The sequence below is a fragment of the Antennarius striatus genome, chromosome 4 (genome assembly GCF_040054535.1).
Source record: "Antennarius striatus isolate MH-2024 chromosome 4, ASM4005453v1, whole genome shotgun sequence".
Classification (NCBI taxonomy): domain Eukaryota; kingdom Metazoa; phylum Chordata; class Actinopteri; order Lophiiformes; family Antennariidae; genus Antennarius; species Antennarius striatus.
The window spans coordinates 25,375,195-25,397,500 of record NC_090779.1 but is presented as its reverse complement, the minus strand read 5'-3'; the positions used below and the strand labels follow the sequence as shown (position 1 = coordinate 25,397,500).

The following is a 22,306-nucleotide window of genomic DNA, read 5'->3' as shown; positions in this document are numbered from 1 at the left end:
CTCCCCTCCATTGTGGATTCATGGAGTCTTTGTGAGGCTGGAGTATTCACTGCGCTAGCAGATTATTGTTCATTCTAGGAGGACGGCGTCGCCCCGGAGACGACATTACCCATCAGCCACTGAGAATCTAACGTTAGGGTGATGTAGGTAGAGTTAAACAGATTCCTGCTCTGGCTCCTCCCCCTCCTCTCAAACCAGTTTAATCTTACAAAGGTCTATTCATAGAATATTACGTGACTCTGCTTCTTGCGACACGTCCTGTTTAACCTGGCCGCCGTTTCCTGTGACGGCAGGAAGCAGAAATTCATTGTCAGCAACCGGAGAATCCACCCGGTGCTCCACTTCAACACGAGTCAGCAGCGTCGACAGATGGGCGTGGCCCGTCGTCCAGAGTAGGTCTACCGGAGTTTGGGTGACCTCCTTCAACAGGAAGTGTGTGTGTGTGTGTGTGCGTGTGTGTGTGTGTGTGTGTGTGTGTTTTGGTTGGTTCAGGTGTCATCTCTGAGGAATGCTGTTACATCAGTTTGGACGCCGTTGGTGATGACATCACAGGGACTTCACGTTCAGTTCCGATCCACCAGGAAGTGATGGACCAGAGCGCCAGCAAGGAAATGCTGAGTGATGTGAAGTGTGTGTGTGGTGCACTCATCAGGCACCCCACACACACACTCATCAGGTAACACACACATCTACCTCCCTCTGAATCCCACCTGTAAATCCTGCAGGGGATTGTGGGTCGACTCGAGGGTCTCAGCACTAAACCATGTCTGTCTGGGTTCGGTTCCCATCCCAAAACAGGAAGTTAGCGTCAACATCCTGTGACACCCCTGAATTCAAAACTTTACCGACCTACTTTCACGATGGTCGCACCAATGAATTCTACATTGCACCGTCCAGTACGACGTTGATCTAACTTTCCAAAGGTGAAGGTCGTCGTCACGTCTGTGCCTCTGGTTTCCTGAAAATGTTTGTTTAGTGATCATCAGGTTTCCCAGATGTGTACCTAAAAAGGTATAAAAGTGAAAATATGACCTTGACCTAGTTTTTCAAGGTCAAGGTTGTGATCTAATGTTCATCCCCTCGCCTCCCTGAATGTAACGCCTCTTGTTTCGTCTTTCTGTCTCATCCGGTTCCTGAGATGTGTGCAAAAAAAATGTACAAAAGTTGAAATTTGACCTTGACCTAGTTTTCGCAGGATCAAGGTCATCATGTCATTTTCACCCCCCCCCCCCCCCAGATAGAAGCTCCACTCTGACTCAACCCAAACAGCCGAGTCAGCGCTGAAAAAAAACGATGACTCCCTCCAGTCTGAGACGTCCTCTTCCTGCCTGCTGGGGAACAGCTTGTCCCGAGGTAACGCCCCCCCCACCCCACCCCCACCAGGAGGCTGTGTGCTTCCTACCTTCCTCATGTTCTCCAGCTCGACTTGTTTGGCCTCGTTGGCCACCTGCAGCTCCCTCATCCGCCGCTCCAGCTCCTCCTGCTCCGCCTGCAGCTTCCGGCGCAGCTCCCAACGCCTCTGCCGGGCCTCGCGGTGCGGCGCCGGTCGGTTCTGACGCAGCAGGGTCACGCAGGTCTGAACAGCTGGGGGGGGGGGGGGTTGGAGAATTCAACTACATGAAACATGCCGGGTCAGTCTAAAACAGCTGACGGCGTTGCGGTGCTCGCTCACCCTGCATCCACTCCTGCTTCTTCTTTTTGTCCGACGCACTGATCTCAAAGGACTTCTGAGGCGACTTGATGAGGAAGAGACACTTCTTACCGTCTCGATCTGGTAGAGACTGGGATAACAAGACGGGGTCGCGACCTTTAGCACAACTCCTTATGTGTGGTTTGCTTGCGTCATCAGCCGCGGGCGGTCAGATATCAGATGGATCAGAATGTTCTTAAGGGTTTCTTGCCTCCACGTTGCTGAGTTTGTTCAGCATGATGTCTCCCTTCTGATTGGCCAGGTCCTCCCCGACGTAGTAGGAGATGGTGTCCGGCTTGAGCACGAACCAGCGCTCCGTCCAGTTCTTCCTCTTGTGCCCTTTCTTCATCATGTAGCCCTTTAGAGAAGAGAGAGAGGTTGGTGTTGTGTCTGAAAGCAGATGACACTCACCTGTGTGTAGGCGTGTCCCGCCGCCGCCGCCTCACCTGCTTGAGCACGTCCAGGATGAGCTCCAGGTAGACCTCGTTGATGCCCATGGAGAGCGCCTGGCGGTCGATGCCCTTGCTGAAGCTGCCGGAGCCCACCAGGTTGATGAGCTCCCAGACGCTCAGGCTCCTCTGGGCGGAGCTGAGCTGCAGCTTGAAGTCCTCGAAGCGCTCCTCCACCCAGCTGCCCCCCATGGCCTCCGTCAACTTGGACAGGAAGTACTCCGTCTGAGCAGGGGGGAGGGGAGAAACAGGGAGCACCAGCTGGGTAGAGTTCTTCCTGTGGCTCAACTCGCGTATCTGTGCTCACCAACAATAAATCTTCCAGCATTTGTTCAAGAACAGGAAGCTGGAAACTTCCTTCTCTGCTGTTGGGTAACAGAGTTGTTCAGCAGTGAAGCTGGTGTTTCATTAACGTCTGAATAGTTCAAATTAAACCCGGGGGCCAAATGTGGCCCTCCACATCGTTTTATGTGGCCAGTGAGAGAAAAAAAGGGTCAGAGTGTCTAAAAATAAAGAGATTTAAAAAAAATTGTGCCCCAACCAAATACTACATTTCCCACAATGCACTTTGACAAAACTTTGTCAAAAACGTTGTGAACAAAGTTAACGTCCTAACTGGTGTCTGATGTTATTTGTCTTTATTGATTGATGGTTTGATCCTTGATTGATGGAGTTCTGTGGGTTTAATAACCTGACAAATGAAAAGGATTTATGTTAGAACAGAGAAACAAACAAACATGTTTTTTCTGTCTAACTGTAATGTTTGGAACTAGAATCAGTCAGAAATTCAGTTATTTAACATTAAGGAGTAGTTACATTTAGTTACATTACACTGAGTTACATTTAGTTACATTTATTAGTTACATTAAGGAGTAGTTACATTTAGTTACATTACACTGAGTTACATTTAGTTACATTTATTAGTTACATTAAGGAGTAGTTACATTTAGTTACATTACACTGAGTTACATTTAGTTACATTTATTAGTTACATTAAGGAGTAGTTACATTTAGTTACATTACACTGAGTTACATTTAGTTACATTATTAGTTACATCTGGCCCTTTGATTACAGCCGTGATGCTGATGTGGCCCTCAGTGAAAATGAGTTTGATTGATTGATTGATTGATTGATTGGTGATGTGTTTTTTTTCAGGGGAGGATCCCTCGTCAGACCCACCTCCTCAGGGACGATGACCAGAGGGTATTTGTCCTCAGACAGGAAGTTGAAGACGCACCAGATCTTGAAGGCGTCCTCGTTGGAGATGACGAGCGGAGTCTGGTCCATGTTCTTCCTGGAGCTCAGCGTCCAGCACATCCTGTTGAAGTCCTGCCGGTCCAGCTCAGGGGGCACCTGGGGCGGGGCGGGGCAGCAGCTCAGGTGAGTTATTCATGAGGCGGTACAACAGTTTGCTTTGCGTGAACAGATGTGGAACCTGTGGTTCCCAACATTTTACCAACTCAAAGGTGAAACTTGTCAGTTTAATGTTTCCACAGGTGGAGGTGTGACGTTCTAAGATAGATTGTGGGCGGAGGAGGTGCAGCGGCGTGAGGAAGAGGATGATGATGATGGTGATGATGTCATTCTGCTGTGGTTGTGAGTCAGAGGCTGACGGGACGACGATGCAGCGACGGTGAAACCTTGTTATGAAAGAGCAGCTCTTCTGACATTGTTGAGTCGACCCCCCCACCACCAACTGCCCCGCCCCCCCTGCTACTGTACAATGAATGCCTTGTCAGCACTGCCTCCCCCACACACACACACACCCTCCCTCATTGTGATTCAGGATCCAACACTCATCTACTGCAGCTCCGCACCGGCTCAGCAGACACACACACACACACACACACACACACACACACACACACACACACACACAGGTTGTGGTTGAACAGGTTTGTGTGTTGCTGCTCTGGTCTGCACCCGTCCGTCATTCACGGAGGGCTCTGATTGGTTCTGATGTGACGCTCCACTGATCCAATGAGAGCCCTTCAGTGTCCAGCAGTGAGTGTGTGTGTGTGTGTGTGTGTGTGTGTGTGTGTGTGTGTGTTCTGCTTCATCACCACTGAGCAGGATGACACGCATCATTCAACTTCCTCATCACAAACACACACACACACACACACACACAATCACACACACACACACACACACACAATCACACACACACACACACACACAATCACACACACACACACACACACACACACACACACACACACACACACACACACACAGGTGTACATTAAGTCTACTTTTCATTTCAGAGACTTCTTCCACGTGTGCAGCTGCATTCAGATCTCAAGTCATTTCCTTTGTGCTGCTTTGTGAGATCCTGATTACACCACACACACACACACACACACACACACACACACACACACACACACACACACACACACACACACACACACACTTGCAGTTTCTGTGTGTGACTGGGTGGAGTTTCCTCGGGAGTGAAACCAGTTGAACACACTTGCCGACCGTGTCAGGCTGACATATGTTCGCTGCCAGTCTGAGACGTACGTTTGAGGCTCCTCGTGAAAACAGACCATAAACCTCTGAACACCAGGAGACGCGTCGCTGCTGAACTCGTTGGACAACTTCCTTTGTGTCGGCGGCGCAGGAATGAGGTCCAATAGAGTTGAGTTTTAAAAGAGATTATAAAAATAACGGGAGTCATTTCTGGGGGGGCAACGCCTGAAAGTTTGACCTTCATACAAAAACATTGTTAGATCTCTGAGGGGAGGCGTACGGCACGCCACCCTCATGTCACAACATTCATTCATCAGTGATTGTGTGTGTATGTGTGTGTGTGTGTGTGTGTGTGTGTGTGTGTGTGTGTGTGTGTGTGTGTGTCTTTTTTGGAGCAGATGTTCAAAATATTAAAAAGATGCAAGAACAGAATCAGAAAAATCAATGCAATTAAATTAAATTCAGGTAATTAATTAACAAGTTATAAATAAGTAAATAAAGAATAGATTTTAAACAGGATTAAAATTCTGGATTGAATCTGACTTCAGTTTTAGTATCAGGTGTTTCTGAACTCATAAATAAATAGTTGGGTACATCATTGTTCTATCGTGATTTTATTGTGTTGTATTGAAATTTTAAATGAATGTCCTCATATGTGGACATTACTTTCCTCAAACTACTCCGTGTGAAAAGATAATTCTTTGTTTGTACACTCATCAGGTCCCAATCAGCCCAAATAGCAAAGAGAAATTCTAAACGCCTGGTGGTCTACGGCGCCTACACCTTCTACGTCTTTACCCTAAAAACGTTCTATTAAGGGACTGAAGCTTTCAGGCGCTTTCACATCACCATGACGACGACGGCAGAACATTTCCTCACCTTAGCCAGGATGAACTCGCTCAGGTATGGCATGTACCCCTGGGTGGACACCGGACCCTCGTCGTCGTCCTTGAAGTGGTTCTCCAGGGCCGTGTTGTCGTGTGGGATCTTCATCACCGTGTACAGGTTGTGGGACAGCACCTGGAATGACCATTACTTTACTTTAGTTTAGGACATGTTATTACAGCAGACGTCTCACCTCCATCACATTTGCAACATCAACAATGACATCTGACAAAACAAGGGCTGACAAAACTCCCGTCCCCTAACTCCACAAACACCCCTCTCATTACAATACGTTGTCAACCAATTCAGACATTAAATTTAACATTAAATTTATTTTGGAGCATTTCCATCAGTTACGTATCCTTGTCACTGCTTTATACACTTGTTAAAAGCAGACAGGGTTCCTTGACTCCTAAGTTCCTTTCCAAATTGCTCCAAAGTTTGACACCAGTAAAAGAAAAAGAAAATGTTTATAATGTCGTTCTTGCTTTCCTCTGTTAAAATGCTGTTATCGTGATGTTTGACCTCGGATCTATGCTTTTGTAACGTAAACATCTTCTGTGTCAATAAAGTTTATTTTATTTTATTAATTTTTTTTTTTTAAAATAAATAAAGTTGTTTTGAAATTATTTGAATTGTAACGACTGGAATAGAATCATTAATAGTCTTTGTCGAGTAAATATTCATATTAAGCTATTTAAAAACTTTCCGTCTGAAGTCACGTCAAAAATAATCGTTGCTCAAACCTTCCAGTGAACAAATCCGTCCTGACTTCCTGTATTCGTCGGCCTGCCTGTCAGACATGTTGTGTGGACAGACCAGAGTGACGTCTGAGGGATTTCCGTGGGTTTGGACACAGAAAAATAGACTTTTACACAAGAAAAAGACGCAAAACACAACTTCATCTTCCAGTTCCAGCGGTAAACTCGCTTCGTTCCCGCCCACTAAACTCAGCCAATAGAGGAACAGTATAGATCATACCGGAAGCATTCTTGCTTTCTGATTGGATGGCTATCCGACGTCCCGCCTCAAGTGTAACTCACTTCCTGGACGTGATCAACAGTTCCGCTAACGGAACAGCAGTGTTAGCATTCCCAAACAGAACCGACCGCAGGTTAGCCTGTAGCATCTCCAGCAGCGAAATAAACGAACTAATTAACCACTAGTCAACACGTCAAACGTTAATCTGATAAGACAACTGGTCTGGTTCTTTTTTTAAAAAAAAACTACTTTATTGATTAGACGATCGTAACACATAGTGTGTAAAGAACATTAAAATTACGGGGGTTAAATGTATACAAAAACACTGAGGCGAAGCTCTCGTGACGTCATCGCGACTTTATTTTTCCAGGCTTTCAAGCACGTGATAGGTACCTTGACCAATCACAGCAGTGTTGTGACGTCACAATTTGCTTGGCGCGCCCATCGATCTTCAGTGTGCCCAGTTGTTCAATACAGGAATACTAGACCGTTACGTTGTTAGCATTGTTCTGACAGGACTTGATGCTTTACCGATTGTTGGAATGTTATTTGTAGTTAATTTAAAAATAAATAAAATTGTACATAATAATACCCCAAATACCTTCATGGTGTGTTCATTGTACTTTAGTAAAAAAGTTTAATTTAAGAGCCTTTCTGATTCTAAAATTAGAATTACCTGTCTTGAAAATGAAATACCTGGCGTACTGTTATTTGTAGATAATTTAAACAAGAAATTGTGTATATTACCTCTATTTAAAATAGGGGCAAATTGAAGGCAAAAATGGGCCATTTTGCCTTCTTGTGTTAATTTTCTTGGAAATATGACTAGGTTGAAAAAAACCCTCTATTTTTAACTGATGCTTAATTTTCGTAGTTTTGCGTCACAACTCAGCTGTTATTTGCCTGAAAGGGTTTATTTATATTTTTTTGTGTATTTTTAAAAAAATATATAATCGATAAGGATGTAACCCACCCACCTTTTTATTTACAAAATATTTTGTAAATAATGATTTTAGTTTTATTGTTGAGAGCAAAGCTCCTCCCATTAAATGGTGTTAAAAATTAGCTTTGTTTTTTTTACTGGGTGATTTTGAGTTTTGTTTTGTTAATTTTGTTTTTTTCTTTGGGGGTGTTCACGTCTCTAACCTCACCGAATCCACTTGATTACAGATCTGACCGTTTTCACTCATCTTCAAACCACAGCTCAGATGTACATCCGGTTTCAGACCACATGAGGGTCCACATTAGCTGCTTTCATGTGGAACAAATTGGATTTAGTTTCCATCCATCCATTTTCTTCCGCTGTATCCGCCGCATCGGGTCACGGGGAGCTGGGGCCTATCCCAGCTGGCATAGGGCGTAAGGTGGGGGACACTCCGGGCACGACGCCAGTGACACAAACTTTCGATCTTCACGAATCAGATTTGAGTTTTAGACTGGTCCGATCGGATTTCATCCTCCTCCTACTCCTCCTCATCATCATCATCAATCCACGCGAGTGAAAAGACACCACTGTGGGTTTCAAAGCGAACCTGAACAGCGTTAATTCGACTTGTGAACAAAACGAACCTGCTCCTCATCGGTCATTGGTAACAACAGTCTGAGTTCGGTTCGGATCTGCTGACTCAGCGCTGACTTTGGTTTCCACGTGACTAATTTATTCATCACATTCTGTCCCCTAATAAACTCCAACTCGCGGTTGAAGTTGTTGTTTATTTTCTGAACCAATCAGTGACCAGGTAACCGACAGGCGCGTCGGTGCTGGAACGCAACCGGTTCCACATCAAACCCCGGCCGCCCCGCCGCCACACGTCCCCGGTGGGTCCGGTTCCCACGGTCGTTACCTTGAGCTGAGACTTGGAGACCTTCCCGCTCTGGTCCACGTCCAGGGACGTGAAGGCGTGCCAGATGGACTTGAGAAGCTCGTCCCGCTGCGTGTCGGTGGTCATGGTGTCTCCGTGTCTGGAGCGCGTCTGTCTGTCGCTTCCTCCGTCGCGCTCGGGTCTGGGCGGGGTGGGGCGAGGTCACGTGACGCGCCGTCAGACGCTCCGCGTTCGGCATCGAGAGGAAGAGAGGAGCAGCAGCACCGCACAGCGACGGACACGCAGAGGAACGCAGCATCCGTCCGTCCTTACCTCCGCGTGGGAAGTGGGTGGGGATGGGGGCTGACAGGTGTTTGCTTACCTTTGACCACGTGACCTCGAGACACCAGGTCATCAACACACAACGTCACTGAAATGTAATTCTGTGTTGCGTCATCCTTCTCTTTATGTTCTTATGGTTTCATGTTAACTCTATTGTGTACATTAAATCTGTTCCATCACGTGGTGCGTTCAGGGAAACCCGGAAATAACAGCATCGCGTCAACATCTGATGACGTTCAAATCAACGAAGCTCAAACTACAGAACTTTTTGGTGACGTGTTCGCGGCAGCTTATATTTAGCATAATATTTAAAGATATTTTTTATATACTTTAATAATTTTATGTACTTTAATAATGTGACCTCGGTCACACATGAACACAACAGGAAGTGAAGGTGTGAATTTATTAAAACAACATTTGTACAGATTTCAACAGAACAGTTTGTTAAAAAAGATCACAAGAGCAGGAAGATGTTTCTAAACGGCGAAGACGAGTGTGAGGAAGAACACGACAGGCCAGTGATTGTTCTAATGCTACAGGCAGGGTTTGGCAGCACCAAACGGGGGGGAGTTGGGTTGGTGGGGGGGGTTAAAACACAATGGATCCATCTAACCTCACTGGTTCTGTTCTAAACAACCAGAAGTGAGTCGTGTCAAATTGAACCAGAAGATGAAGGACGTTAGAAGAGGAGGAAGTTGGTGGGGGGGGGGGGGGGCAGGATGATCCAACCTGAATCGGGCCAAACCCTGATACACACAAACATCAATAGCAGCAGGTTTCGTCTTTCCAAACGTTTGGCGAGGTTTCCGCGTGTTGCCTCCAAAGTGCTCCGTGGCCGTCGGACCCTCCGGTACCGGTACCAGCATCAGGCAGTTGACAGGCAGTAAGGTGCGCGCGGCGACGGCGGCTACATTCACACTGAAGGGAGCTTCCATCCGCCGCCAGCCGGCTTCATCATGGGGGGGGGAGGGAAGTGCAAGGACGAGCCGAGTCTGACGTCTACGAGGACTGAAGGAATGATTGGATGTGAAGGTACGGGAATACCTTCCAGGAACGACACGTTCTCCCAGACGGGTCCATCAGAACGAAACAAACAAGAAGAGCTGAACCGGAGGCGTCCAGTTCAGGGTCGGATCTACAGCATCGATGGGTTAAACAGCCCAACATCTGGACTGACAGGGTTCTCCTTCAAGAACCAGAGACGGGTTCATCTCAAAGGTCCGTGAGCCTGCGAGGTTCTCTCCCAAACAGGGGGGGGGGGTTCAAGTCTCAGTAGATGGTCAGGCTGACCGACCGGTTCATTTTCTTGCCGATGAGCCTGGAGGTCCGGGGGTTCGACTGGACCGTGGAGCGGGTCAGGATCCGGTCAGTGGACAGAACCTTCTCTTCGGCTGCAGCTCGGGCCATCTGGGCCTTCTTCAGCTCCCTGAGAGGGGAAGAGAAGGAAACAGGAACCGATAACGTCGTGGATGAAACTAAAGATTATTCCTGTCAGAACCGACGCCAACATTCAAACCAGCACCTACTTCTGCAGCAGCGCGTTCTTGAACTTCTCGGCGTTGAGCTCCACTCGCAGCTGATCGGCACTCATCCTGGCAGCCGTGAGGAGGACCGGGTGTTTGATGAGGTCAGAGGTCGAGGGTCGTCGGCTCGGATCCGGGTGGATCATCAGCTGGAGGGAAAACGACGTGGGATTGAGTGAGTTAACGTTGCTGACGTCTCCTCCGGTTGACTCCCGTCTGACGTCCGTTACCTTGAGGAGACCGAGGAACTCCGGGGAAAGCACCTGAGGGATGGCGGGCAGCTTGCCCTGCCTGATCTCGTGCCACTTGTCTCCGTTGGTGGGCAGAGGCTCCGCCCCTGAGGCGCTGATGACGGTCAGAGCCAGAGCAAAGATGTCCGCCTTCACCAGGTTGCTGTAATCCTTTGAGGAACGTCAGAAACGTTAAAACACGGGTTAAACATTGTTTAAACACGGTTTAAACACGGTTAAAACACGGGTTAAACATTGTTTAAACACGGTTTAAACACGGTTTAAACACGGGTTAAACACGGGTTTAAACACGGGCTCCAGTTGACCCACCTCCTGCAGGACCTCGTTGGCCAGGTACCGGCTGTCGCCCTCCTCCACCTGGGGGTTGGTCACTCTGGTCACATGACCCAGATCACCTGGACAGGGGGGGGAATCACCAACACGTCACAGTGAGACACTAGCAGGAAACGGACGCCTTCAAAGATGAGCGGGCGTGCGAGCGCGTCAGCTGACCTATTTTGTAGACGACGCTGGTGGTCAGCCCGTCTTCATCATCGCACTCCTCACAGCTGGCGACGGACTTCCGCGAGATGAAGATGTTACCTGAGACACAGACAAACGCCGCCGTTAGTTTGGCTGTCCGATCGCAGCGGTGTTCCCGCGACGGCGGCGGGGGAGGGGCGAGGGACTCACTGGGCTTGATGTCCATGTGCACCAGGGACATGGAGTGGATGTACTTGAGCCCCCGGGTGACCTGCAGCAGCAGGTCCTTCAGCTCCAGCTCCGACAGGTAGCTGAGGCGCCGGTAGTTCTCCGCCATCACGTCGGACAGCGTGCCGCCGTTGCAGTACTCGTTCTGGATGAGCATGTGGTCGTCCTCCGCCCAGGCCGAGTAGTAGCGCACCACGTGGGGGTGCTGGCCCAGCACGGCGTGGGCGTACACCTCGCGTAAGGCGTTCTGTCTGGAGGGAGAGCGAGTGGATCAGACGTGGAGGTGAAACGCTGCGGTTTCTTTTGTGCCGTGGTGAAACCCCGACTCACTCGTCCAGCGACCCGGCCAGAGGTTTCTTCGAGCGTTTGATGGCGTAGACGCAGCCGTCGAGTCTCTTCACGCACTTGAACACGGCGCCGAACTCCCCGCAGCCGATCTTCTCCAACTCCAGGAACTCCGAGGCGTACCGGGACATCATGTTGCTCTCCATCATGGTGACCCTCTGAGGGCAAAAACAAGAGTTTTCTTTCATGGATACAAATACTTCACAATCGTAAAAAAATAAAATATTTCATTTCATTTAAAAACATGGTTGCACAAAATAATTTAATTCAAATATGTAATTTCCACCAATCAAATTCACAATCAATCACCTTGGAGGGCGGCAGGACGTCTTCCTCCCCCTCCCCGTCGCTCACTTCCATGTCTTCTCCACAGGAGCTAAAGGGAGACAATAGTAAACTTAGGTCAGCATTCCGTACAGCAGGGGGCGCCACCGGGCGGATCACAAGCACATGGCAGAGTTCACTAGTAACCATGAGGTTTTGGGTCGTGGCCAAACCCCCCCCCCCCCCCCCCCTGTCCTTCACCAACGGCTGCAGCGTATCCGGTTACCGGGATAACAGACGTGATTAGTGGTGAACACAACGGGTCACGTTTGTGTGGCTGGAAGGGGATCCGCCCACCGACCGGGGTCGGGAATCTAGAACCAGAACCGTTGGTGCGTCAGGTCGTCTCCATGGTAACCTGGTTGTTCCAGTTCTGGATCCCGCTTTAGAAAGAAAACCGAAAACAGAAGAACATCTGGAGAACGTACTCGTTCCAGTGCGCCCGCTTCCTGTTGATCCTCTGCTGCGTAGCTGATTGGATGAGGATCGAGTCCGGCGTGAAGGGGTTAAAGTTCACCAGGGGGACCTGCTGTCTCTTGCTGCTGTCGGTGATTGACTTGGCTGAAGGTTCCACGTTCTTGAAGAGGGCGACCCTCCTGTTGGAGGAGCCCGTGGCGGAGCCCCTGGCCCTGGAGAGCAAGCTCTGAAAAAGACCGTTAGAGCTTTAATAGGAGAACAGAGAGGAACAAATCAAAACGAGAACATCTGTCTGATCAATAAACGATCACTACTGGAGACGGGTTGTGTTGTGGGACTAGTCCACACAGATCCAGCTCCTGTAGGGGGAACATTATGTAACAGCACCTAAAGTGGGTCAGTCCAGATAACAGACTAGGGTGTCAGTTAACCGGTGGAATTCAAATGCTGGCCTTGTTTGTGGCTCAAATCAGGAAACAATTTAAAATTAAACTATAAAAAATAAATTTAATTAAAAAAAAAAAATTTTTAAGTAAAAAAAAAAAGATTACAAATTAAAAGATGTTGTTAGTGGATCAAGTCAGTAAACATCGACAACCTGTCAACAGGTCAGCCGGAATCCGATCCGGATCGAGTGTAAACCGGATCCGGTGTGAACCCACCTTCGGTGTGTGCGGGGTGTCAAACAGTCGCAGCTTCCTGAACGTTTTATGCGGAGGGGTGTCGGGGCAGTCCGGGACCGGGGAGCTGGACCCTTCCCCGTCGTCCTGGACGTACGCCCGGTCCGGGGAGCCCCCGTAGAGCCGGGACGGCTTCCTCGGTGACGGCGAGCAGCTGGCGAACAGGACGTGGGACGGGGACCGGAGGTGCGACGGGGACCCGAAGCCCTCCTCGTCCCACAGCTCCACGTCGTCGTCCCCGCCGGACTGGTTGAGGGGGCTGCTGCCGCCCTCCAGCCGCTTGTCCACGGTGCTCCGCCGCACCGGGGTGGGGGAGTCGATCTCGGTGAAGCCGGACTCCCCCCCGGTGCTGTTGTTCACGTCCTCGATCGGCTCGTCCTCCCCGTCGCTGGAGGTGAAGTGCAGCTTCTGGCGGATGGGTCGCGGGGAGGGGGACGCGAGGCGATGGCGACCGAAGCCCGACATTTTCAGGATTTAAACCCCCGGTTTCCTCAACTGGTAAAATCACCGGGGAGGGCTACCGACGTCGTACCGGCTCTCCGGTACCTTCTGATCGGACGTACTTTCAACTTGAAGCGTCAAACTTCGGCGGAGCCCCGGAGGAAGTTGGTTTGTTTGCTAACTTGTGTCCACACGCCCATCCAGACAGGAGCGTCCGGGCCGCCGTTAACCTCCGTTAGTTACGTTAACCGGACTAAAACGGAGCTCCGCTCTCGGCTCCGGTCGAGTCTCGGTCCTGGTGACCGTCTCAGCGACGCACAGGTAGGATTTTCCGCGACAAAAACATCGCAGTGTTAGCTTAAAAGACAAAAAGTTTGAATGGAGCGGAGACGTAACCTCTTCCTATCACGCGCGTGGCGGAGGACTTCCCGCGACCGTTGGTCACGTGTGTGGCAGCATCCAATCAGACGGCGCTTCCAAAATTTGAAAGATGGGCGTTCCAGATGGGCTTCTTACGGCGTGACGTCATCCGTGCCAGAGTGATAATCTGGCGCGAACGTGCAGCTTTTCATGCCCGCTGGAGCCGAGCGATCAGGTTATCCCGGAGACAAAGGATCGATTGTTTGGACGGAAAGCCGCCACACGTTAACGAAATGACGGAGGAAATGGAAGAGAACTCCCGTGCCGCCCTGTAAATAATAAAACAAAAACTTTTAACAAGTTTTTTTTTAAAGTTTTAGAACGGTTCAACCACCATGCAAAAGCGTGCACTTCCGTTTTTTGTCTGAATTAAAACTACAAATAACAATTTAATTCCATTATAAATCCTTGAAAGTAATTCAAACATAAAAACATTTAATACTAGCACGTACATTTTCTTACTTGTTTTCCTTTCGACTTTTCCCTTCAGGGGTCACCACAGCCAATCAGTTGCCTCCACGAACATTTTTCTTACAAATAAAATCTTAAAACCTTTCATTAATCCAGTGTGTAGATTTACACCGTCACATTTTTAATTTAAATACACATTCCTGCTGTCATTTTATTAGCAGTTAAAGATTTCTAATATGTCCCACTGCTTTATTTTGTTAATCATTTGTCATTAATAAAAATTATACATATATACTCTGACAAGTGTAATTCTTTTTCTTTATTAGAAATAGCATTAACTGTACACTGCACTGTGCATCATAAACATTAGAGCACGTCTTTAGCCTCTCCCAGCTCTGTGGTCAAGGGACAAAATAGCATAGCGGAACTCCAGTTATCAAAATCCTATGTACACATAAAAGCTAAAGTTTTTCTGTATGAAAAAAAACATGGCGGAAGACTCCAGATTTCTGTCACTGTTTTCCCATGAGTCCTAGTCCATAACGAGTCAAAGAATCAATCGTCCAGGCCCGGAGACTCTCCTTGTTGTATTCTTGATGCTATTCTGATGGCCTCCTCCAGCGACGGCTGATCGCTGAGCTGCAGGGAGGAAGAACACAGCGGGGCGTTCAAACACACCCTCATTGTCAAACCTACCCCCCTCTTCTGCTGATAAGCTTCTGTATTTATACGTCACATAAAAACCATGAACCCACAAAGGTGAAGTGTTTTAAATGTCAACTCTGGATGTTCTGTCTTGGTTTATGCAGATCCTTCATTAAATGCATCACCAGGAGGGCAGCGACACCCCCCCCCCACCCGGTTTATACTTAAGCAGGTAAGCAAACATTCTCAACAGGGTGGGACTTGATCCCGTGATGGGGGGGTCGGCCTACCTGCACGGCGATATGAGTCCCGTTGGAGGTGGCTAGTAGTGTGACGGGATGTAGGTCGGCCTGGTCCTGGCTGTACGCCGTTTCCTCCACCGCTTGGAAGGACGACATGTCGGGCGTCATGATGGCCACCTGGGGGCGACAGAGAGACGTTTGATGCCGTGGAGGTCAAGCAGAGTTCAATCCGGAACCAAAAAAACACAGTACGTCATTCTTAACGGCGTTCTGAGCCCCGGTAACGGTTTACCTGTTCATCTGAGCCGTCTGCTGTTACCATGGTGACAGAGTGTGCACCTTGCGTTGTCAGTTCGTGGGCTGGGATGGTTATGGTTGTGCCTTCTTGGGTTACCATGGTGATTGTGCCACCCATGGCCTGTAAGTCTGCTTCAGAGATACTGACCTGATGCAGGAAACATGTGGTGTCACAGTAAATAACTAATTTATTATTGAGTCTTTTAATCATTACTTAATCATATTTTTGTGAATGAAACTAAAGTGACTGGATCAGACCACCAAGTTAAAAGTTCAAAAGTTAAAATCTGTGACTCTAAACCAAAACAAAGTCCTAACTGACGTTCAGGATCCGTTTCACCTTCATCAGTGACGCCGTACCTGCTGCTGTGTTCCATCCTCCTGCGTTACCAAGGCAACGTGCTGCTGACCAACCATGTCCGAGCTCTCCACCACGGGGACCTGCTCTGAGCCGGAGTCGTCCGCCTCGGCCGCCGTCGTCGAGTAGCTGACGTTCGGGTCGTCGATGGCGTCTGGATGTACGACAAAAAGTTCCGTGGTTATTTCAGACGCAGTTCTGTGAGTTCATGAAGTATTTGAAGTGTTTATCCACCGTCCTTTAAGGTCTGGTGAACAATTAAAATGACTTAAGATCTGTTTTGTTCTAAATCTAATCTGGTTCTGCTAAATCTGATCTCATTTTTCCGATCTATTTTCCAACCGCTGACGAAAATCGGGTTTCTAACTGACGTCTCTGTGCTGTTTTATTCATCCTCACCTGTCGGCGGTTCGAAGTAGGCCTCTTGCTCCTCCTCAATGGGCTCTGTGTCGTTGTGGGCGGTGCGTTTGTGCATGGCGAGCGTTGAGATCTGCTTGTAGGTTTTTCCACAGTGGTTGCAGTTGTAGGGTTTACAGGGCGTGTGAACCACGTGGTGTTTGTAGAGGCTGGAGTATTCTGTGAAGCGCTTCTCGCAGCCGGGCACCGTGCACACGTACGGCTTCTCTCCTGGAGGAACAGGAACGCGGTCCGGCGGCGGGAGGTCAGGACGTCACAGCAGAAAGAAGAGATCAGCGTCAGGCTTTCAGGACTCACCCGTGTGGATCCTCATGTGGTTCTTGTAGTTGGTGGCGCTGGCGAAGGAGCGCCCACAGCTGGGCTCGGAGCAGTAGTACGGCCGCTCGCCCGTGTGCGTTCGGATGTGGACTTTGCGGATGTTGGAGGTGGTGAACGAGCGTCCGCAGCCTTCGACCGGGCACTGGAAAGGCTTCTCACCTGCAGACCAGAAACGTTTTGTAGAGTTAGCCATCGTTCCAAAATGACACCGGTTTGTGGACGTGTCCAGGTGTTTAATGAAATAGAGTTAAATATTAACTAATCTACAGGTTAAACCTCGTCTTACGTCGTTAACCGGTTCCAGGACATGTGACCTAGATCGAGAAACAACGTACGTTGACTGAACTCGTCTCCAGACTAAGACTGTAGATAAAAATTCCCAGTTCTGTTATGAACTTTATGAATGAATGTATTTTAATAATGTTTAGTTAATATGAATCTATTTTAAGCTGACAATTAAATTTTATTTTTTATTGCAGTACAGAAAAAACATCCCCGTCTCGTCTTCAGCTGCTTCCTCCTCATCGCGGGTCACCGAGGTTGCTAAGAGCTAATAACACATGTTTTATTCTGATTTACTGTACAGTCACGACATCACGTGTTTTTAGTTTTGTTAGTGATTTTACTATTTCAATGTGGTGTAAACTTGATTTTTCCATGTATTTTTTTAAACCAGCGCATGATCGAGAACAAAGTAACTCCAAACGACGTGAACCGAGGTTCACCTGTATATATATTAATATACATTAATCGTGCCTTCAGCTCAAACGCCTGGTGTGTTCACCTGTGTGAGTTCTTGTGTGCTTCTGAAGGTCTCCAGAGGTTTTGAAGGACTTGCAGCAGTTCAGCTCCTGACATCTGTACGGCTTCTCCCCCGTGTGCGTGCGTGAGTGACTCTTCAGCCCGTAACCTGACGTCCACATGAATGCAGAAGTAAGAAGAGCCCGGACATCCGATTCAATCCAAACCATCTAATTTAAATAAATTACCCGTTGCAAACTTCTTCCCACAGCCGGGATAGTCGCAGATGTACGGTTTGTCTCCGGTGTGGGAGCGCTCGTGTACCTACAATAAAAACAGGATGATGCTGTAGAGACTCTTTAAACATGTGCACAAGCAAAGGAGGACAACAAAACACACACAAACAAACACTCACCTTGAGGTGGTGGGCGGTGGTGTAAAGTTTTCCACAGCCCTCGTATTCACAGCGGAAGGACTTCTCGCCTACATTCGTGGCTCTTGTTTGTCTGTTGTCTTGATCCTGAAGCACAATCTGAAACAAACGGAGCTCCACAGTTAAACCTGGATTAGGGATTAAAAATCATAATAATAAAAGCTCCACATAAAAATACTCCACCCTCATGTGGACCGGATTCTCTGCCTCCACCCTGCTGAAGGACCCCAGAGAGTTCTCAACGCTCTCCACCTTGGTGGTGTACTGCTCCAGCACGCTGATGGTCTCCGGGTCCAGGGCGGCGGCCTCGGCCTGCAGGTCGGCGATTGTGCCGTCGGCCTGGATGGCCAGGATGGTGTTGGACTGGGGCATGTGCACCGTGTGCTGGATGTAGGCCGTGCTGCCGTCCTCCAGCTGCACCTCCTGCAGGCCGCTCTGGTCGTATGAGTCTGCTCACACACACAAAGGGAGGACGCTGAAAACACAGGAAGTGAAGGAACTCCCTGGTGTGAGGTCCAACATCAACACTGAGAGGGTTGAGGACAAACTGTTTCAGACCCGAGGAGAATCAATCGTACTGTTTTTAAGCTGAAGACAGAATAATCTTGAATAACTCTTTAATAATAATCATTGATCGTTTTTTTATAGCGCTTTTCATGAACTCCGACTCTTCACAGACAGAAAAAAGACAAGCGAGAGGCCTTGAAGCAGGTTATTGAGGGATTTGTGGGTGATGAGCATGCACTGGTGAAAATATGCTTGAAATTTTTAGACATTTTTTATCAAAAAAGAGTTAACAAGAGCATCTTGGATAAAAATCCATTCACTGGTAATAAAACTTTTTACCTTTGGGTGTGTGAATGTAGGCGGTGGTTCCATCTTCTAGTTGGACTGCTTGTCCGTCTTCCAGCTGTAAACTGTCCCCTCCTGAAACACAAGTCAGAGTGAGTCACAGCAGCCCGTCGTCATCCGAGTCATGTCCTCAGATCCTGCAGTTTACCTGATTTGGGCATCGACACATGCTGAACATAGGCAGCAGAACCGTCTTCCAGCTGGATGACCTGACCATCCATGATCTGCCCATCAGAGAAGGAAGCTTTGGAGTCATGCTGGATGTAAGCAGTGGATCCATCTGCGAGTGTGACGGCCTGTAGGCTCACAGTGTCCACGCTCTCCATCTGATCATCTATGACAGCATGTGACACGTTAAACACAATGAATGTCAGCCTGAGAAATAAATTCATGTATGATTTTCATGACAACTGTTAACTGCAGGTAAGTTCCTTTAATTCCAACACGTGGCTCATGTTAACTTGCATGGTTCCCTCAAAACTTTTCAAACGGGACACAAAAGGAGAAAGTCTTAAACTGGTTATTTACTGCATTCTCACTCTGACTCTGCAAGTCATATAAAATAGGGAAATAATCCTAATTTTATCAAGTTTGACAGCTAATTGTGCAATGATGTCACACAGGAGCAGATGGTAGCTTTGCAGCAGGTGTAAGTGGGCTTTTAAATTTGAGAATATGAGACCACAAATAGACATGAAATATTTTAATTGTATTCATCCCAGATTTGGAGTTCAAAACCTTTTGCAATGCCGAAACAGAAGTTTCCTCTGCATGACTTTTTTGATTTCATAAATGCTACACAGGAAGGTTTTTACACATAGTATAGAAGTCAAATTCAATATATGGTATGTCGTGTTTTCTTCGTATATAATTTTTTTTTTTTTGGGTATTCCTTCGAGGGGGAAACAGATCCAAATGGATCTTTAAGTGTTGAAGGTTGCCGCCCGTATTATTAAACCATCCTAAACTTCTTTTGTATTTTCCCATGTCAGCAACCACAAAGTTGTTTTTTTTTTACAAACCAGCAATATGAAACCATATGATTCATACATAATCGTATGCTCACGAGTTGTATATCATTAGTCTCGTGTGAATAGCGTGTAGTTTTCGGTTGATTCCTGCATGGAATCAGTTTGTCCTATTCATTCTGCAGTGAAATGATCTCGGATCAACCGACTGTAAAGAGTTGATCTGTTAGAAGTGAACCCACCTGTCACCGTCACAGCTTCTGTCAGACAGAGAGTGACCGGCTGTCCATCCGCATCATGAAACTCTGCCATTCCCTGGGAGTCCCGGTTTATCTGGGCTAAGAGCATGCTTCAGCTGCTGGTGGGGCACAGGAGACATGGGTGACCATCACACTGCAGTACACACACACACACACACACACACACACACACACACACACACACACACACACACACACACACACACACACACACACCTGGTGAAACCCCTTATATGGAAGCTCGTGTTATTTTCCCAGCAAACCTCACTTCCAACATTTTCAGATGACATTCCGTTTCATCAATAATCGATACTTCAAGTTAGGTGTCACAGTAGCATTAGAAAGCATAATTCATCATTTTTCTACTAAATTATTATTATTATACCAGGAGTTTGTAGCCACAGTAAAGAAGGTAACATGCTAACCTAGCCTTGTTACACATGTTAGACTAAGTTTAGTTTTAACATAAATTTTATCAAAACATATTCAAATAACCTTAAATATACCGACCGTACATGACTTTAGTGTTTATTTAATTGATATTAATGCGGTGTGAAATGCTTTGAAGTGCTTTGACATGTAGCATTTGGGGCTAGCTAGCTAGCTAGCTGGTAGCACAACTATGACTGGTCACATTTTGACACCGTGTCATCATCCCGTTATTTAAGAGGCACAATAAACAGACTTAAATAAATATGGTTGTTCCGTTAACCGGTAACTTTACCGTCGGTAGATCGATGATGTCGGTGAAAGCCGCCGAAAGCGACTGACAGCCGGTGGACAGCTAACATGCTAACAGCGCGGCTAACCGCGGCAGCTAACGCTCTGCAGACTTTTTAGCACTTATTAGCAAAATGCTGGTGAAGATTCGTCTCCAAACGGGAAACAAAGACGGAGTTTATTCGGTGGCGTCACGTAAACTCTCTGACAGCCGGACAGCTAGCTCCGTGTCCGCCCAACGGCTCCGGTGGCTCCGGTTCTCCTACCGACGCAGTCCCGGAATAAGAACAGGGAATCCATGAGCTAATTAATGTTAACATAAGCGTTTTGACTCCGTGTGCGTCAACTTTATTTTGAGGTAAAACGTTGTTTGCCATCCTTGTGCTAGTTCCCTGCCGTGGCGTGTCGCTCCCGCTCACAGAGATGGCTGTGGGAATAATGCATACTGGGTAAAAACCAATTTATATACTAACCTCCGCTCCGAAAATTTCCAACAATTCCTCCTGTTCGACCACCATGCACCAGTGCAGGAAACGCTTCGAGATGTCCACGCCCCCGGAACATGTCTGTCGGCACCGACGTCCCGCCTACTCCCAGAAACGGCGTTGCTATTGGTTGATGCGACCACTACTCTCACTTCAATTGGCCAGCCGTGCTGGCTTCGTAAACTGTGTTATACGTATTCAGGCTCCCGGGCCCCTGCTAGACGCCATTCCGCGTCGGTTTTCGTATTGTCTTGGGCTTTAGACTGAAAAAGCGTCGTAGCGCCGTGGAAAATAAATGTTTAAAGTCAAAAATTAGGCGACATCCAACCGAGACAGTGAAATACCAGTGTCGTTGTGCAATGAAATGTTGTCAGTTCCGTTATTCAGCGACGTAAACAGGGGTGTGTAGGAAGTTTCTCCGGCATCCATGTTGAAAACAAGGTCGTGTGGGAAAAAGAGGGGGAATCTGGGCAATGCAGTGAAGAGACGTCCCGACGGCTGGCAGGAGACTACAATCAGCACGGAATAACGATTTATGGCATTTACAGTCAATATGAATCAATAATTAGTTAAATTAAATAAATGCAAACATCTACACATCCCTCATGCTGTCATTTTAAGTCAGAAACTTTATAATATCACCATAATTTGATTATTCAAGTGTGTAAGACGTGTGGAAGCACAATATTTTGGTATTTCAAACAAATCATTCTGTTCCTTGTGATAAATCATACTCATGTTATTTAATTTAAGAAGTACTGTATGTGGATTTACATTTTTTTGAATGCAACAGCGTGACACCGATCCAAAGAAGCTGTTAGAAAATACATTAAAAGACCTGAAATTATAGTAAAATAAAAATATATAATGACAAAGGATTACTTTGCCAAAACAAATTTGCACAATTACAATTTCTTTTCATAGTAAATGTCATTAATTAACAGTCAGACAGTTTGGGACTTCAGATTTATGTGCAAAAGGGTGATAACGCAGGAATTTGAGGTTTTATAATGCTAATATCAAAAGATCAGCTGTAGTTGCGAATTTGAACGTATGCCAAATAATGAACAGCTTGTTCACAGTCAGTATTGTAAGTCAGGTAAATGTCCTGATACACAGAACTCATGATTTATATCTGTGTGTGCAGTGTATCCCTATAAACTAGATGGCATTTGGATGAAAAATCTTAAATAAAAGATCTTGAATTAGGGCGAAGAACTTCTCATCTAATCTATAAATTCCAAACCATCCATGTCAAAGATCTGGGAATAAAATAAAGGAATAATGTATGGAGAACAAAATACCTATCAGCATTTATTGCTCATTCATTCATTCATTCATTGCTGTTATTAATTTTTTCCTGCTATTCATTTGTTGCTGTTTTATACAAAAAGATTGTTCCAGCCGTGGATTTATCTGTATGCAGAATATTTGTGAAATTAA

At 47.1% G+C, this 22,306-nt stretch overlaps 3 protein-coding genes across 9 annotated transcripts in view; all 3 read right to left on the bottom strand.

The window, feature by feature from the left end:
- Positions 1-8,484, bottom strand: part of swap70b (switching B cell complex subunit SWAP70b) — an 11,652-nt gene extending 3,168 nt beyond the window's left edge. Inside the window, exons 1-7 of the mRNA XM_068312407.1 lie at positions 8,326-8,484; positions 5,495-5,635; positions 3,320-3,493; positions 2,137-2,364; positions 1,902-2,048; positions 1,673-1,781; positions 1,403-1,584 (exon numbers count right to left, since the gene is read on the bottom strand). Coding sequence (XP_068168508.1) covers positions 1,403-1,584; positions 1,673-1,781; positions 1,902-2,048; positions 2,137-2,364; positions 3,320-3,493; positions 5,495-5,635; positions 8,326-8,430 — 1,086 coding nt within the window. The 5' untranslated portion in view covers positions 8,431-8,484. The remainder of the gene's footprint in view (positions 1-1,402; positions 1,585-1,672; positions 1,782-1,901; positions 2,049-2,136; positions 2,365-3,319; positions 3,494-5,494; positions 5,636-8,325) is intronic.
- A 530-nt stretch (positions 8,485-9,014) lies between these two features.
- On the bottom strand, positions 9,015-14,313 carry wee1 (WEE1 G2 checkpoint kinase). Of its 2 annotated transcripts, XM_068312452.1 has the most exons (10): positions 12,838-14,313; positions 12,187-12,401; positions 11,744-11,810; positions 11,420-11,592; positions 11,072-11,340; positions 10,892-10,981; positions 10,709-10,794; positions 10,379-10,549; positions 10,152-10,297; positions 9,015-10,051 (listed from the first exon to the last, which is right to left on the bottom strand). In XM_068312452.1, exons 1-10 carry the CDS (start codon positions 13,318-13,320, stop codon positions 9,895-9,897), a joined length of 1,857 nt encoding a protein of 618 aa, XP_068168553.1. In that variant the 5' UTR covers positions 13,321-14,313; the 3' UTR covers positions 9,015-9,894. The 2 variants fall into 2 exon arrangements, with proteins under 2 accessions (XP_068168553.1, XP_068168552.1); XM_068312451.1 differs by having other exon boundaries at positions 10,152-10,549.
- Positions 14,314-14,431: 118 nt separating this feature from the next.
- znf143b (zinc finger protein 143b) lies at positions 14,432-20,952 on the bottom strand. Of its 6 annotated transcripts, none has more exons than XM_068312454.1 (14): positions 20,852-20,952; positions 19,641-19,791; positions 18,579-18,764; positions 18,425-18,505; positions 17,762-18,027; positions 17,561-17,677; positions 17,394-17,469; positions 17,189-17,314; positions 16,384-16,563; positions 16,069-16,296; positions 15,672-15,823; positions 15,307-15,459; positions 15,063-15,191; positions 14,432-14,766 (listed from the first exon to the last, which is right to left on the bottom strand). In XM_068312454.1, exons 2-14 carry the CDS (start codon positions 19,744-19,746, stop codon positions 14,683-14,685), a joined length of 1,884 nt encoding a protein of 627 aa, XP_068168555.1. In that variant the 5' UTR covers positions 19,747-19,791; positions 20,852-20,952; the 3' UTR covers positions 14,432-14,682. The 6 variants fall into 6 exon arrangements, with proteins under 6 accessions (XP_068168555.1, XP_068168557.1, XP_068168558.1 ...); XM_068312456.1 differs by having other exon boundaries at positions 19,641-19,756; positions 20,852-20,895; XM_068312457.1 differs by having other exon boundaries at positions 19,641-19,753; positions 20,852-20,870.
- Positions 20,953-22,306: the final 1,354 nt, after the last annotated feature.